The sequence below is a fragment of the Danio rerio genome, chromosome 16, assembly GCF_049306965.1.
Source record: "Danio rerio strain Tuebingen ecotype United States chromosome 16, GRCz12tu, whole genome shotgun sequence".
NCBI classification, from domain to species: Eukaryota; Metazoa; Chordata; class Actinopteri; order Cypriniformes; family Danionidae; genus Danio; species Danio rerio.
The window spans coordinates 13,871,559-13,888,001 of record NC_133191.1 but is presented as its reverse complement, the minus strand read 5'-3'; the positions used below and the strand labels follow the sequence as shown (position 1 = coordinate 13,888,001).

Sequence of the window (16,443 nt, the reverse complement as noted above, 5' to 3'; positions counted from 1 at the left end):
TCGAAGAAAAGGAAAAGGCGATTGTCTCAATGGGTAGTGATTTTACTTAAGACAAGTAGTACAAAAGTAGCAAACACATTTCATTTTAACTTTCAATAACCTGTATATACGACATTTAGAGCTCTGGGGTCAGGAAGTTCTCAGATAACATTATCCTAAAATAGAGAGAAAATGAAAAAAAAAAAAACCTTCACTGCAGCAAATTATGAAAGCAACACTGCACACTTGTTGCCAACACAACGTGACATCTCTCTGCCATCTTAACACTGTAACATTAATGAATATTAATAAAGTTGCACAATAGAGCCCGCTGATTGGTTTGAACCAAGCCTTACTCGTGCAATAATGCAGCACACTCGGAGACGTAATATGGTACTCCCAGGTACAGACGTCCAGTCTACATGCTGGAATACACGCCAAGATAAGGCAAAAACAACCAATTTTCACTTTTTAGTGAAATATATGTGTCCTAATAGTGTTTTTAGCAGTGTGGGACACATATACAACTGACAATGGCTCAAAAAAATGTGTTTTGGTGTTTCGTGACCCTTTAAGGTAAATGTAGGTGTAGGCTAAAGCAAAAAACAAGTTCTGAAAGAGATCAGCCAGGTAATAAAAAGTAACACAAAAGTAACATAATGAATGACTTGCCAGGGTTCAACGCTAAGGATTTTTTCTACTGGCCCAATCGGACCAGTGGTTCAGATTTTTACTTGCCCTGCCAATATTTTCACTGGCCCCACCAAAAAAAGTTAATTTCTTAGCCACAAATAAAAAAATGTGCCAAAATGTTTGTATATATAGAATTTAAATATTTCAAAATTTTTAATAAATGTGTAATGAGCAAAATTCAAAGTGTTTTGAAACAAAACATGGCTAAAGACCTGCCAAACTGATGGCAAACTGTACAAAAGATCACTTTTTTTTTTTTGTCGTGGTGTACCCTCGTATATGTCTGCTTCCAAGATATTAGAAACAAATGTTTTCCTTTAGCATCATCATTTGATGTCATCGCCATGTTGCTGTCTCTTCACTGTACTAATAACGTGCTCACAACATCCAATCAGATAAGAAGAACCGAGAAGGTAGCATTTGAAGGCTTAAAAAGTCTCAATGTTTCTCAATTCTAAAACTTTATTTGCACGCAATTGACAAATAGTCACAGGCAAATTAAACTTTAGTAATAAGGAAGCAGTGGCCCGATCGGGCCAGTAACTATCCTGTCTACTGTCCCGAGCATCTCACACGCTGGCCCCGGGCCATCGGGCAGTCCTTATTGTTGAGCCCTGCTTGCCATAAAGGTAACCAAGTAACGCAACTAGTTTTTGGGGGAGTAACTTATTTTTGTAATCTATTACTTTCTAAATACCAACACTGGGCCAATAATATTATCCCTCTTACGAATTATGTATAATTATGGGTCCCACTTTATATTAAGTGTCCTTAACTACTATGTACTTACATAAATAAATAAATACAATGTACTTACTGTGCTTATAATGTATTTGAGAACACTTGTGGTGCTTTTGAGTTGGGATAGAGGTTCGGTTATGGACAGGTTTGGTGGCATGGGTAGGTTTAAGTGTGGGTTAAGGTGTAAGGGATGGTGAACAATGTATTTACAAATGTAATAACAAAAGTTAATTACAGATGTAATTACATTGCAACAACATGTATTTAATCAATAAGTACACAGTAAACACATGTATTTACACAATAAGTACATTGTAACAAACTATTAATTTTAGTGTAAGTACATATTAGTTAAGGCCACAATATAAAGTGGTACCTAATTATGTATATACAGTTGAAGTCAGAATTATTAGCCCTCCTTTGATTTTTTTTAAATACTTCCTAAAGTACGTTTAACAGAGCAAGGACATTTTCACAGAATGTCTGACAATATTTTTTTCTTCTGGAGAAAATTTTATTTGTTTTATTTCGGCTAGAGTAAAAGCAGTTTTAATTTTTTTTAATCACCATTTTAAGGTCAAAATTATTAGCTCCTTTAAGCTATTTTTTTCTCTTGATAGTTTACAGAACAAACCATTGTTATACAATAACTTGCCTAATTACCCTAATCTGCCAATTTAACCTAATTAACCTAGTTAAGCCTTTAAATGTCACTTTACACTGTATAGAAGTGTCTTGAAAAATATCTAGTCAAATATTATTTACTGTCATCATGGCAAAAATAAAATAAATCAGTTATTAAAAATGAGTTATTAAAACTATTATGTTTAGAAACGTGTTGAAAAAATGTCTCTGTTAAACAAAAATTGGGAAAAAACAAGGGGGCTAATAATTCAGATTGTACATGCCATCTTCTTTAATATTTTACGCACAAAAGGCTCTAAATAACATTTGATCAAAAATGTGAAAGAAATATCATCAGCAGTTTACAGAATACATCTAAAATTTTTCATTCAAACACAATGATAAATCGGAAATGCATATAATTTGTGTGTGAGCGAGTGAGCGCATGTGTGTGACCTTCTATATCTACATTGTATAGTGAGTTAGAAACAGTTTTGCCTACAGCTTGATTATGATCCTTTAGACATTAGCCCCTTTCACACAGTGATACCGGTAAATATCTGGAAAGTTTCCGGAACGAATTTACCAGTATTTTCAAAAAGGACCTGTTCACACATACAACCTTTCCAGAAAATTGCCAGTAGTTTTCTGGAAAGGTCTGTATGTGTGAAAGGGGCTATCTAGGGTCTGCACAATACACAACTGCACAATATGCAAGTATATCTATATTGAGTATCACTAGATGGTTTAGAGTAAGCAGAGTGAATTGACATTCTTAAAAAGTAACTCATAATCAGCAGCATGTCTCTTGAGGACCATTAAAACCAACTGTTGTCAGATACCGAGCAGACAATCGGCTAATGCTAAATGACTACAAGTTGACATGTAGATACAAAGTTGCTCAAAGTAAACAGAATGTCTAAATGTTACTGAAAAGAAGGCATCATCCATGTCCTTTGTTACGTATTGATTTCAGGCGTTTACGGTGATCTCAACAGGTGGTGCAATTAGTAGAATAATAAAAAGCTTGAAGTATCATTATGCATCTCTGCCATTACGTGATCAGAGCACATTACTTTAAGCTGCCATGACACTCTGTGAATTTTTAATCCCACTATTCCAACCTGATTTAGCCTGATGCCACTCAGCGTGTCATTCTCTTCCAGAGTAAAGCAAAAAGAGGAAGAATTTACTTAACGCGACTGACAGCGAGCGAGGGAGGGAGTCAAAGACAGAGAAAGAGAGAGAGAGCGAGACAGCTGGATGGGGGATGGGAAGGCGACAGAAATAGACATTCAGAGGGATAAATAGTTCACCCCTTCCTCTCACGTCCACTCTCAGATCTCAAAACTCAGCACAGAGGTGCATCATGGGACATCATAGCTCACCGAGATGTAATTCACCTGCTGCTCAAGTCTGTTTCTTTGAGCAGAAACCCAAAACTTCTTTAAGAGAGCAGTTTTTAGTGTTGTGGATGTGACATTGCAGTAAAAACTTTGAAGAATTTATACACTAGACAAAAGTTTGGGGTCTGTTGGATTTTAAAACAAGCTTATCCTGCTCACCAAGGCTGCATTTATTTCATTAGTACAAATTATAAAATTGTGAAATGTTATTGCTATAAAATAACTGTTAAAAAGTAGTTAATCATTTAATTTAATCATTTATTTGAGTTGTTTAAATGATGAATATTCAGCTTCATTTCTCCAGTCTTCAGAGTCACATGATCCTTCAGAAATCACTCTAATATAAATTATTATTATTATTATTATTGTTGTTGTTGTTGTTGTTGTTGTTGTTGTAGTTGTTGTTGTTAATAGTAATAAAAGCAGTAATGACTGGAGTGAGAATTTCATTTGAAAATACATACAATATGAAACCATTTATTACATTTTTAAAATAAATATTTAACAATTGTTTTTTTACAATTAATGATTGCCGCATTGATTAACAGAAAAAAAAAAAAATTAAAAACTGACCCCAAACTTTTGACAGGTAGTGTATATTACAGTATATTGAAATCTCTGTTTATATTTTTCAAAACAACTGATCGCAGAGTTAAGGGATCAGATAAGTATCAATCAACATGTTTTATATTTCAAATGAGAGAAATATACATGTGCTTTGTACACTCAAAAAATGACATTTGCTGTTTGTTCAAACTACTTATTTAAACTGATCTGAAACAACCAACGCAATCTCACACAATTTGTTGCTTTTTGTCATATGATCTCATTCGTACATTTTAGTTTAAATCTCCCAATGACAGTTGGGTTTAGGGGCATGGTTGGGTGCCACGTCTCCTTTAAAAAAAAGCGTACATTTTCATACGACTGAACTTGTATGAATTCTGAAAAAGACAACGCATAAAATAGTTATGTTTCCTCGTAAGATCAGGCTGGAAACAACACAATACTTGAGTTTTTTTTTTTTTTTTTGATAATTAAACAATTAAAACTAATTGTTTTATGTTCAATCCACTTTATTTGTAAGTTAAATTAATAATAATAATAATAATAATAATAATAATAATAATAATAACTCCTTACATTTATATAGTGCATTTCTTGTCGGCGGGGGAATCTTATCATCCACCACCAGTGTGCAGCCATATTGCACTAGAACGCACACCACACACCTGCTGATTGGTGGAGGATGGTTATGATGTGGGGATGGTTAGGAGGCCATGATAGACAGAGGCCAGTTGGCAGATTTGACCAGGATGCCAGGGCTAAACCCCTACTCTTTTTTTTCGAAGGACATCCTGGGATTTTAAATGACCACAGAGAGTCAGGACCTCGGTTTAATGTCTTATCCAAAAGACGGGGCTCACTGAACAGTATAGAGTCCCCATCATTAAACTGGGGCGTTAGGACCCACGCAGACTGCAGGTTGAGCGCCCTCTGCTGCCTCACTAACACCACTTCGGACAGCAAACTAGCTTTCCCAGGTACTGACCTGGCGCAGCCCTGCTTGGCTTCAGTGGGCAACCATGTGAGAGTTGCAGAGAGCTAGCTGTCGGCTTCCTTTATAATTCCTTCATGTTGTCCCAACACCAATTGATTATGTGGAACTTAGTGTTTTTTTTCAATGTGTGTGACCAAAATAGTACGTTTGCAGTAAACAGCATACATAGTAGAAATTCTGTAAATTAAACAGTGCAACACCAAAATACATAGTACCAATCAAAAGGATAATATTTAAACTACTTTATTTGACATTTGTAAATTTATGAGGACAAAGCTTTGTTATGGATTTGACAGATCTAAAATTGGCACTTGTGTGAAAAATGAAAATGATTTAAAAATGTCTACAGATACATTTTTGAGAAAAACAAGTCTACACCACTTAGAAAGTTGTTTTTTGCCATTTTTGCCATTTTTTATGGCAAGGTTGATTTTTGCATTGAATTGCTCACAAATAGCAATCGCATGTGTAACCAATCACAAGTGTTTCAAGCTTCTAACTCATTTATTATCATTCGCGTGGTGCTGTATATTTGTCAGATGCTGGGCATGCAGTCCTAAATTAAGCTGTATGATCCATAAAGTAGCATTGCGCAACATTTTTTTTTTGCCAACGTTCCCAGTACAAAGTGTTATAAATGTAGCTTTCATTGCATTGTAATCAATATGTGTTTTTCAGTTCTGCAGTTGAGGATCCAGAACCGAAGACAGCAGAATGAACTTAATGCAGAGGCTGGTGAGTTTGTGTGTTGTTTATGATTTTTGATCATTTTGCTTGGCCACAGGCATCTATGAAATTTCTCTTTATGGGGCAGGAAAATCATAATATATTTAATTCACACTTGTCGAAGCAGCTGGAATATGCATTTCACTTCCAATTATTAGCTTTATAACAGCTTGTCTTCTCTTTTTTCTTGATATCCTTTCTTTTCATGTTCTGTTTAGGTACAAAGGCCTCAGTTCCTGATAAAACTGGGGACAAAGAAGTCAGCAATGGTTTGGTGAGGCATTATTAATCTACGTCCTAGGAGAAATAGTGAAATGTATGTCCCACAAAATGAAAGTTTATTGTGGAGGATTGTTTGCGCCAAGGAGTTGAGGAATTTAATAGTTTTTCTCAGTTTACCTCTGTCGGGAGTTGTATTTCACAATTTTAACTGTATCTCACAATTATGACTTCCCCCTCACAATTGCAAGTTCATAGCTCACAGTTATTTACTTTATTTACTATTTACTTTAAAATCACAAGTCTATAACTTGCAATTGGAAGTTATGAACTTAAAATTGCAAGTTCACATCTTGCCAACCCAAGCTCATTCTGAAAACGTAGTCCTGTGGACGTTTCTGGAGACCGCAAAATACGTCCCTGGAGGTACGTATGGCTGCATTTAATTTTTTTAAGCGAACGCTACGGGGCGGTGTGACGATGTTCCCTTTCGTGCTTACGGGCTGACCGCTTGCCTCCGTGTGGAGGGCTTTCCCGCCGCAATCAATTTGTCCGGTCAGCTCATCGTGTGCGTCGGCGGACATCAAATGCAGAGAGGTGGAGTTGACCACGGCGACTGGGTTCGAGTCCAGGGAAGACCGGTTCCAGAAATCAGGTAAGACAAAAACAGAATCCAAAAAATAAAGTGAACGAGTTCATAACAGGATGAGAACGTGGTGAAATCTGAAAATGTGGTGAAAAAACCAGACGAGGGCTTTTCTTTTTCTAGACAGCTTTTCTAAATTGTTGCTCGGGTTTAGGGAAGTGAGCGGGCAGGCGGGTCAGTCGGTAAAACTGGTTGGGTTCAGGGAAGGAGGAGGGTGGGTCTGCCGATTTTCCGGTCACGCAGTCAATCATTCGTTCAGTCAGACAACGGCCTCTGATGGGTTCACGCCAGAACAGCGCGGGCGCGAGCGGCACTCGCAAGAGACGTTCGAGATACGATAAAGCGCACACAGCGGCCTCCTGCGGATTCGCGAAAACTAAAACTGCAATAATACTTACCTCCCGGGACGTATTTCAGGGTCTCCAGAAACGTCTACGGGACTACGTTTTCAGAATGAGCCTGGGTTGCATCTTGCAGGTCTGCCTTTTTTTTGATAGAATTCTGAGTGTACATTTCACTCATCAAAGTTTTTTTTTATTTTTTTTTCACATGTGGTAATTGAGACATTTTTTTATTTCATAATTGTAATAATATAATTTCAGACTCCTTTTTCCCACAATTGCAAGCTGTAAACTAATAATAATAGTGGCTTTATATTCTCCCAATCTGTTTATTTAGGGCTAAAAACACACCAACAATTTGTTTTACATTTTTCAATTAAATGTCAAAAGTTGGACTTGTTTTCAAGTCTAAAGTTTATATCTTGCAGTAGCAATTCATTTACTTGTAGATGTGAGTTTACATTTCTGATTTAAATATATATATATATATATATATATATATATATATATATATATATATATATATATATATATATATATATATATAAACATACACACACAAGTAAAAACAGTGAAACAGCTGAGTAAATAGCGAGTAAATTTTCATTTGTGGGTGAACTATCCTATCCTATCAAGTCATAACGTGTAACTACCTTTCTTGTTTTTAACACATGGGGGAAATAAGCTTCCACAGATTATGTGACTGCAACTCTTTCAAACTTAGTTTGAGGGTGAAGTTCCAAACTAAAACACACAATGTCTGTATCTAATGGCTTCCACGCTTGACAGACTCCAGCAGCAGGAGTATGTGTATGCCTGGTTTATATAAAACAGGCTGATGTGAACCAGGGTGCCAGTGTAGATAAGCAAACTACTCAGCGCTGCCAAAACAGCCTGATAACAGACATGAGCTGCTCATCTACCTCTTTAGCATAATTTAATGTTTGTAATTACATCTTTAGTTACTGTCGCAAACTATTAGTATTAGCCGTGAAACACTGTTAGCACAGTTAATTATGATTAGTAAGACAGTAAACAGCAGCTGGTTGAAGATAATTACAGTCAGGAGGTGAAAAATGTAGTCTGTCTTACAGGAGAATGTCAGAACAATCAGCGTTGTTGTTTTTTTTTTTTTAACTATGTTACAGTAGAAGTTGGACAAATAAAGATTTACAGTATGTTGTTTACTAATGTCAATCTGTCTGGGCTGTTTCTCAATGCAGCAAGATGGATCCACTCAGAAGTCGCCCCCTAGTGGCCTGACTGCTCAAACTGCACCAGGTGATGCATCATCCACAGCCAATATTTCCTGACCTTCAGTCATAAAAGAATACCCCAATACCAGCGCCGAACAAAGCTGTAACCTTAAAGCTGGAATGAGCGGTTTGTCCATTAGCCATTCACACATCCATCGGCCCCCATTCATCAAACAGCTCTTTGTATTTGCAAGTCATTCAGCCGAAGGTCCTTCAGTTCTGCACTTATTATCAGTGGCTTTCTGAATGTCTGAATTGGATTACACAACAACAAACTCTTTTGTAAAAAAAAAAATCGTTCATATCTGTCTTTAAAATATTCCTCCTCCTCTCCTCGCTTATTATAAAGCAGAGCAATTGATCTGCCATTCACATTCCCCATCTTTCAATATCCATTTTGTTCTTTTTCTGATTTCTTGTCCTCACTTTCTCTCTCCGGATGTCTCTCGCTCACAGATAGGAGTTACAGTGGAGCTCACAGGCAGAAGAAGGCTCGTCTGGCTGAAGATCTGACTGAGAAAATCCAGAGTCGGCCTAGACCACTTGAACTCCTGCAGAAGCATATTCTGCCTCCAGAGAACAGTGAGTTATTGACATTAACTGAAACTGAAGTCTCACAAACTGAGCAAGAAGCCAAACTGCATATTTATATGCACAGAAAAACCCACACTCACAAACAAACACTGTTTTTATACTAACATTCGGATAGCATCGAGATGCTAAGCTAGTATGCTAAATGGTTAATTTCTAAAACAGTTCAACTAATATAGATAGCAGATTTGGGTTTTAAATTGCTGTATATAATACTCGCTAGTTTGCCAATAGATATGCTCTTGACTATGGATTTTGACAAAAGTGGACAAGCTCAAACTATTTAGATACACCTGTATTGTTGTTCATTTATTGTTAGACTGACAAAAATGCATCTAAATACCAGAGGCCTGTTGCACAAATCCAGTTTAAGTTTTTAAGATGTTTGGATTTTACCTGGTTTCATCACAGTGACCAACACTGGATCAGCTGTTGATAAAGTGACTTAAACAGTTGAAGTCAGAATTATTTGCCCCCTTTGAATTTGTTTTGTTTTCTTTTTTTAAATGTTTCTCAAATGATGCTTAACAGAGCAAGGAAATTTTCACAGTATGTCTGATAATATTTTTTTTCTGGAGGAAGTCTTATTTGTTTTATTTTGGCTAGAATAAAAGCAGTTTTTAATTTTTTAATCACTATTTCTAGGTCAATATTATTAGCCCTTTTACGCTAGATTTTTTTTTGATAGTCTACAGAACAAACCATCATTATACAATAATTTGCCTAGTTACCCTAACCTGCCTAGTTATCTTAATTAACCTAGTTAAGCCTTTAAATGTCACTTTAAGCTGTATAGAAGTGTCTTGCAAAATATCTAGTCAAATATTATTTACTGTCATCATGGCAAAGAAAAAATAAATCAGTTATTAGAAATGAGTTAATAAAACTATTATGTTAAAAAATGTGTTTCCTTTAAACAGAAATTGGAGGAAAAAATAAACAGGGGGGCTAATAATTCTGACTTCAATTCCCTAAATCACGTGTGTAAGTTTTACTCCAAATCGAAGCTGTTTAAAATAACATTTCTGAGGGAAAATCTTTCTTCTGCCAATAATGTATTTTTATATATGAACTGTATTTATTTAAATGTATAATATATATTTCTATAATTTTGAGTTGTCAGTTAATATTACACTATAAATTTATAAACTTTAAATTAATGTCAATATTTATTTGACAAACTGATGGTCTTCAATTTCTTGTGTTTTGGCGTTTGTTGCATGTCACACATCTAGCTGCATGTGGTCCAGAGCAAATCACGAACTCTGATTTAAATTCTGATTTGGCAGATAATGTTTTGTTTTTTTTAATAATAAAATTAATGTTTTGTGAATGCTAAATCAACTCTGCAAATCCAATTTTGTACAACTGGCTTCATGAAACAGGTGTATCCTAAAAAGCTAGTTCATGAGCTCTCTCATCCTTCATAGACATCATAAATAGTCGGAAAAAAACAAATAAATAACCAAAATAAACCATTAGTCTTCAGTGGTACATTTTATAAAGATATGAGAATACTTTTGTGCTCGTATAAAACACAAATAATGACTTTATTTAATGGTTTCTTCTCCTCAGTGTCAGTATAGGGTGCACTTTCCTGATGTACACCCTAGATCACAGGTGTCAAACTCAGTTCCAAAAGGGCCGCAGCTCTGCACAGTTTAGTTCCAACCCTAATTAAACACACTTGATCAAACTAATTAAGTCCTTCAGGCTTGTTTGAAACCTACAGGTAAGTGTGTTGGAGCAGGGTTGGAACTACACTGTGCAGGGCTTCGGCCCACCAGGAATTGAGTTTGACACCCCTGCCCTAGATGACCATGGGGCAGTTAATCGGTTTGAAACAAAGCACAAGGGCATCAATAGTGATGAATCAGCAGTCCAACTGAGCGTGACACATAAAGGGCATAGCACTCTTGCGAATCTGCACAATATACTGACATTGAGCAGGCTCTGACAAAATCCAGCTAACAGACATATTCCACCATTTGTATAAAAATCTGCAGCATAAAATTAATAGTAAATAGTTAGCCAATTAACAGCATTATTAACATATTTTAATTGTAACGCATATCAGGATTTTCTAATATACAGTACATGAAGTTTTGATTATATTTGAAGATTTCAGATGCCAAAAACTCCAAGTGTTTCTCCTCAAATGAACAATTATTCTCAGGCTCCTTCGTGTAGTTTCAGTAATTTTACTTTTGTGGCAAAGAGTAGATTCTTGGCATTGCATTTAAAATAAAATAACAAAACATAAACATAGGATTTTGAGAAATACGATCATTTTAGAAGAAAGTTTAAGATGTAACTTGTATCTGAACTCTTTAATTGCTTTTTGTATGGTTATATCAGCTTAGTGTGACTAGTGGTTTAACAGTATCTATATTTTTCGGAGCTCGCAGTGCTCAGACATGCAGCATGGTTGTGGTTCGGGTTACCAAACTTCTAGAATCGTCACCACCCACCACATTTACTCCCCAACCCATCCCTGCTCTCCTCCGTTTTTGCTTTCTGTCAGCTCTTCAACTATCCTGTCTAACTGAAGCCAAAAATAAAACAAAATAAATTCATAGGGAAAAAATAACCTCACAAATATGTAAACAAACTTTAGTTGCACATTTTGCACATAACATTTAATCTATAACTAGGGTTGCTGCAGAGAAATTGATACATTTCACCATTTCACCATTTCCTTTGCCTCAGCTGCTTTATTGCCATCAGATGTCTTTGAAGATGACAACTCCTCTTCTGCCTCTGCATCTCCCGAGCAACTCGGGATGCACCAATCTCCCGGCTTCTCCTCATCATCACCTGGGCAAGGAGGTGACCAATCACTGAGTGATGTGTCACCTGTTGCTACGCCTATCAGTCCAAACAATGTACAGGTATAATGGGCATATAACACCTACACAGTTTTTAAACTAAGTCTATCAATTTAATTTGTCCTTTTATTCTCTTTTATTCACAATTAAACTGTTTAATTTTTAACAATAAAAAAAAAAAAAAACATTTGGTCACACTTTTTAATGGTACAGTTCTCACTAATAATAAAACATTAACTATGCCTTTTTAGCTCAATAAACTCTTAATTGGCTTCTTTTTATTAGTTAATAAGGTAGCTATGTTTATGTATTTGGTAGGCCTGAGAATTTAAAATAATATAATGCAGAATATGTACTTTATAAGAATTAATCATAACTACAAAAGAATCATCCTTCTTTAATTTAAGTCCTGAAGCAAATAAAATAGCCTCTGTTTTACCTAGGTATAAAGAAAGTGTATTACTAAAAACTAGTTGATATAAACCAAAACTCTTAACTGGGAATTCATGATTTCTTCCAGGGCCCTTTTGTCTTGATGAAATACAAACATTGCGGCATCATCAGCATAAAGATTGAGTTCCTCTGAACATGCTACTTTTTAATCATTAATATATAAAAGATAAAATAATGAACCTAAAATACTTTCTTAAGGAACTCTACAATTTATTGATAAGGTTAGCAGAAAACACCCTTTATGTCAACTCTCTGGCTTCTATCATCCAGATAGGACTGAATCCACTTTATGGTTGCTTTATTAAACCCAATTGCCTTTAATTTATATAATAAAATTTGATGGTCTACAGTGGCAAATGCCTTCTGAAGGTCAAGCAGCACCATCTCACAATATTTGCCACCATCCACAGCACTCCTTATCAGTCATATGTAATATGCATGTCGCGGTAGAATGTAATGGTCTAAAACCTGACTGTAGTTCATACAATTTTTTTTTACTAATACAGCTGACAATCTGTTTGTGTAATTTTTTTTTTCCAGAATTTTAGACATCATCCCCAAGATTGAAACAAGTCTATAACTAACCTTACCTAGTGTACATTTTTACCTTTTTTATATAAAGGCATAACTCTAGCACTTTTAAAATCACATTGTGTTTTCCTTGTTTAATTGATACATTTAAAATATGTAATAGGGGGCAATCAATTTAACAAAGTCTTTAAAAAAATCTTGCAGGAATATTATAAATTCCAGGAGCCTTATTTAATTTTAACTCACTAATAATTTTTAAAACTTCACTTTCTGTAATCCGTCTCAAAGGAATCCGAAAAACTGTCTCGTTGCCTATACAAAAAATCACTTTATCTTTGTTGTAAATAGCTGGTTGCCCTGGAAGCTGTAATAAACGGACAATATCTTAATAATAGGCAGGTACAGTAATAAGCCAGTAGTTAATAGTGATAATTGGTCTGTATATACCAGTGTTACCAAATATTTCTCTTAATTCAAGCACCAAACCACACTGAGTAAACAAAAAATGCTCCCTGTTCACTTTTAGGTATTTTTGTATTTTTTGCTTTATATTAATGAATATACAGTTGAAGTTTGAATTATTAGCCCCCCTGAATTAATAGCCCCCTGTTTATTTTTCCCCCAATTTCTGTTTAACAGAGAGAAGTTTTTTCCCCACACATTTCTAAACATATTAGTTTTAATAACTCATTTGTAATAACTAATTTATTTTATCTTTGCCATGATGACAGTAAATAATATTTGACTAGATATTTTTCAAGACACTTCTATACAGCTTAAAGTGACATTTAAAGACTTAACTATGTTAATTAGGTTAACTAGGTTCTAAAAAAATTAAAAACTGCTTTTACTCTAGCCAAAATAAAACAAATAAGACTTTCTCCAAAAGAAAAAAATATTATCAGACATACTGTGAAAATGTCCTTGCTCTGTTAAACTTCATCTGGGAAATATGTAAAAAAAAGAAAAAGAAAAAAAAGAAAAAGAAATTCAAAGGGAGGCCAATAATTCTGATTTCAACTGACATTTAAATCGGTTTGGTGCAGCTAGTGGGTCAGAAAATACCTCTAAGTTCAGGTTAAAAGGCTGGAAGGCGGTTACTCAGAATTTTCACCATTACAGACTCATTTTTATTTTTTTTTTACAGCAGTGTAGATTGGCGTTGCTCCCGGCAACCGAGTGCATCAGCCAACCAATGACCATGACAGTAACGGGGTCAAACTCCATAACAACTGGGAGACCCAAAGGGATGTACATGCCCTCCCAGACACCACCACTGCTGCCAAAGGTACAGAGAATTAAAATAATGATTTGTTTTGCTTCTCGCCCCATTTCATCCTTCATTATTTCTCTCATCTACTAGATAATGTCATTTTTCCAAATTATGTTAATCACATTTTCACTTTGTTTGCCTCAAGACCGCACAGCCTCCAGCTCCACCTTCTCATTCCATTCTGGGTGGGTCCTTAAATTCATCCCGCCCTTCACGACCACGGAAACCTCGCGATTCAAAGCCTAAAATGAGGAAACTGAAATACCATCAGTACATTCCTCCAGATCAAAGGACTGGGACTGGAAGCGGAGCTGCAAATGCTTCGCAAAAAAATAACAACAGTCAGGTTCCGGCCACTGATTCCTCATACTCGCACCTCTTGCAACAACAGCAGGTGTTCTTGCAACTACAAATTCTCAACCAGCAACAACAACTCCCTGTGACAAACAGGTAATCCTCCAAACAAAACACTCATGGAAAAATGCATGATTTGTACAGCTAAAGCCCTGTGCATGCTCTATGATTGGTATTATTTTCCCATTTTCCTACAATATAACTGAAATTCTGAATAAAATCCAGAATCACTCTTTTATGTCAGCCTTACCCTCAAAAATATTTGGACTAGGTGGCAGTATAGAGTAAAAAGCAAGAATGTAAAACCGTCATATACAGTTTGGAAGCTGTAGTTCTCATTTGCATCAACCTGCATCACCTTTCCCTAATTCCAAATAAGATAAGTAGTGTAATGTAATCTAGCATTAAATGAATAAAGGCCAACTGATATGATCAAAATCAAAATCACAGCTAAAATTGTATTCTTGCTACTCCTACCCCTTTTCCACCAAGGTAGTTTGAGTGCTGGTTCAGAGCCAGAACCTTGCTCCAAATTGCTACTTTGCCTTTCGACACCCAAAGCAATCTGACCAAGAAATATTGCCTCTCTAGTAGCACCTTATCATTGCTGAGCTAGAAGTTAGAACCATTTGAGTCAGGGGATAAGGTCAGTAATAGCAGCGAACATTATGCTGAACACATTATCGCTTCTTGGGTGCACTTACACTATTATCCTAACCGTGCCCATGCTCGCTCCCGGTTTGTTTTACAAGTGTTAGTGCTCTGAATCGGGCCCAGACACGATTCAGTTGGCCATCCCCAGGCCTGGTTGGAAGAGGAATGCCAGAGCGCGGTTTGGTTGGTACGTTTGCAGTGTAAGTACAAAGCATGCCTAAAAGCGAAACTAAAGACGTGACGTCACTTTTAAGAGACTGTTTTATATGGAAGGTGAAAACCTCCTAATATGTGCGGCATGAGGACTTTTATGATAATTTATAAGAGCAAAATATTTTACTGCATGTCACTGTATCCTAAACAACTAAAAATAATAAAAAACAATACAACTAAAGCAATGTCCACTGTGCTGTCCAGGAGCACTTCTCTAAACAGAATGATCGGTTATGTAAGCGTGCTCTGGTTCAGAAAGTAAAGAAGATGTAGTGTGAGTGCAGGCCGACAGGGGGAGAGTGGAGGGGGGACAAGTGCTTCCGCACGGTTTAAGGCAACTTTACTTAGTGTGACAGCGCACTGCATGAACATGCTATTCTTACTTGTATTCTGAGTCACTTGCAAATGATGGGTGCATGACCATGTTATTGTCACTTGCAATATCTTTATATACAAACTACAAACTATAATAAACACAGATTCACTGTGTAGGTTCACAAAATTAATAGCATTTATAGCAATGCATTGTTTATGCTGTTTGTATTTGGCACTTCCACATTTGTGTTGTTGGGAAAAATGAGATGTATGCAGTGACATCAGACCTAGCTCTAGAAAGTGGAAATGCAAAGAAGTTTTTAAATGGCCAGCTTCGAACTGACAATAGCACTGGCTCTGAACTAACATCTGGTTTGTGTTGGTGGAAAAGGGATAATCTTTAGCTTAAATGGTAACACAGTGGAATCAAAGAGTAATTCATACAATTATGTTATTCATCCAATCAATAGTGAGAACAATTTGAAGACTTCTGGATCTACACCTCAAAGTTCTCCTCAGTCTGCAACACCATCGACAAACCCTTCTACTCCTGATACAAGTCCCATCCACCAAGCAGAGTTACTGCCCTCAAACCTTGATGACTTGACGGTAAGAACTGGTTAAGATGACCAATCCTGCTCCAAGATGGCCAATCCTGCTCAATTCGGCTATAGCCAACAGATTTCAAGGCATGGGGTTTTAAGTAATCCCGAACACCTTGATTAGTTGGTTTAGGTGTGTTTAATTAAGGTTAGTAACCCAGTAGTAAAGTGGCCCTCCAGAAGCAGGTTTGAAGACCCATGGTCAAGTTTAAGGCAGTTCAGTAAAATTCATGAAGGATCACTGTCTTGAAATTTCGGCTCCAACCATGGTTAAACAGACCAGATGTTCAAGGCTCACTAGAAACTCCTAGGCAACTGGTTGGAATTAAATTTAATGTTATGTTGACCCCCAGGAGCAGGATTAGACTGTGTTGCTCTGGATTGTTTGGTCTTCAAACTGTTTGCATGCATAAGTTTTGTGTAGAACATTGAAAGTA

General features: G+C 36.2%; 1 protein-coding gene across 3 annotated transcripts in view; it reads left to right on the top strand.

Annotated features, from left to right (window-relative positions):
- si:dkeyp-69b9.3 overlaps positions 1-16,443 on the top strand; it is a 40,433-nt gene that overhangs the window by 14,573 nt on the left and 9,417 nt on the right. For all 3 annotated transcript variants that reach the window (XR_012392047.1, XR_012392046.1, XM_005157904.6), the window contains exons 3-10: positions 5,683-5,739; positions 5,949-6,004; positions 8,160-8,217; positions 8,649-8,774; positions 11,493-11,674; positions 13,743-13,883; positions 14,014-14,318; positions 15,875-16,013. Coding sequence is in view for 1 of the 3 variants with exons in the window: in XM_005157904.6 (XP_005157961.2) it covers positions 5,683-5,739; positions 5,949-6,004; positions 8,160-8,217; positions 8,649-8,774; positions 11,493-11,674; positions 13,743-13,883; positions 14,014-14,318; positions 15,875-16,013 (1,064 nt within the window). In the remaining 2 variants the exon portion in view is untranslated. The remainder of the gene's footprint in view (positions 1-5,682; positions 5,740-5,948; positions 6,005-8,159; positions 8,218-8,648; positions 8,775-11,492; positions 11,675-13,742; positions 13,884-14,013; positions 14,319-15,874; positions 16,014-16,443) is intronic.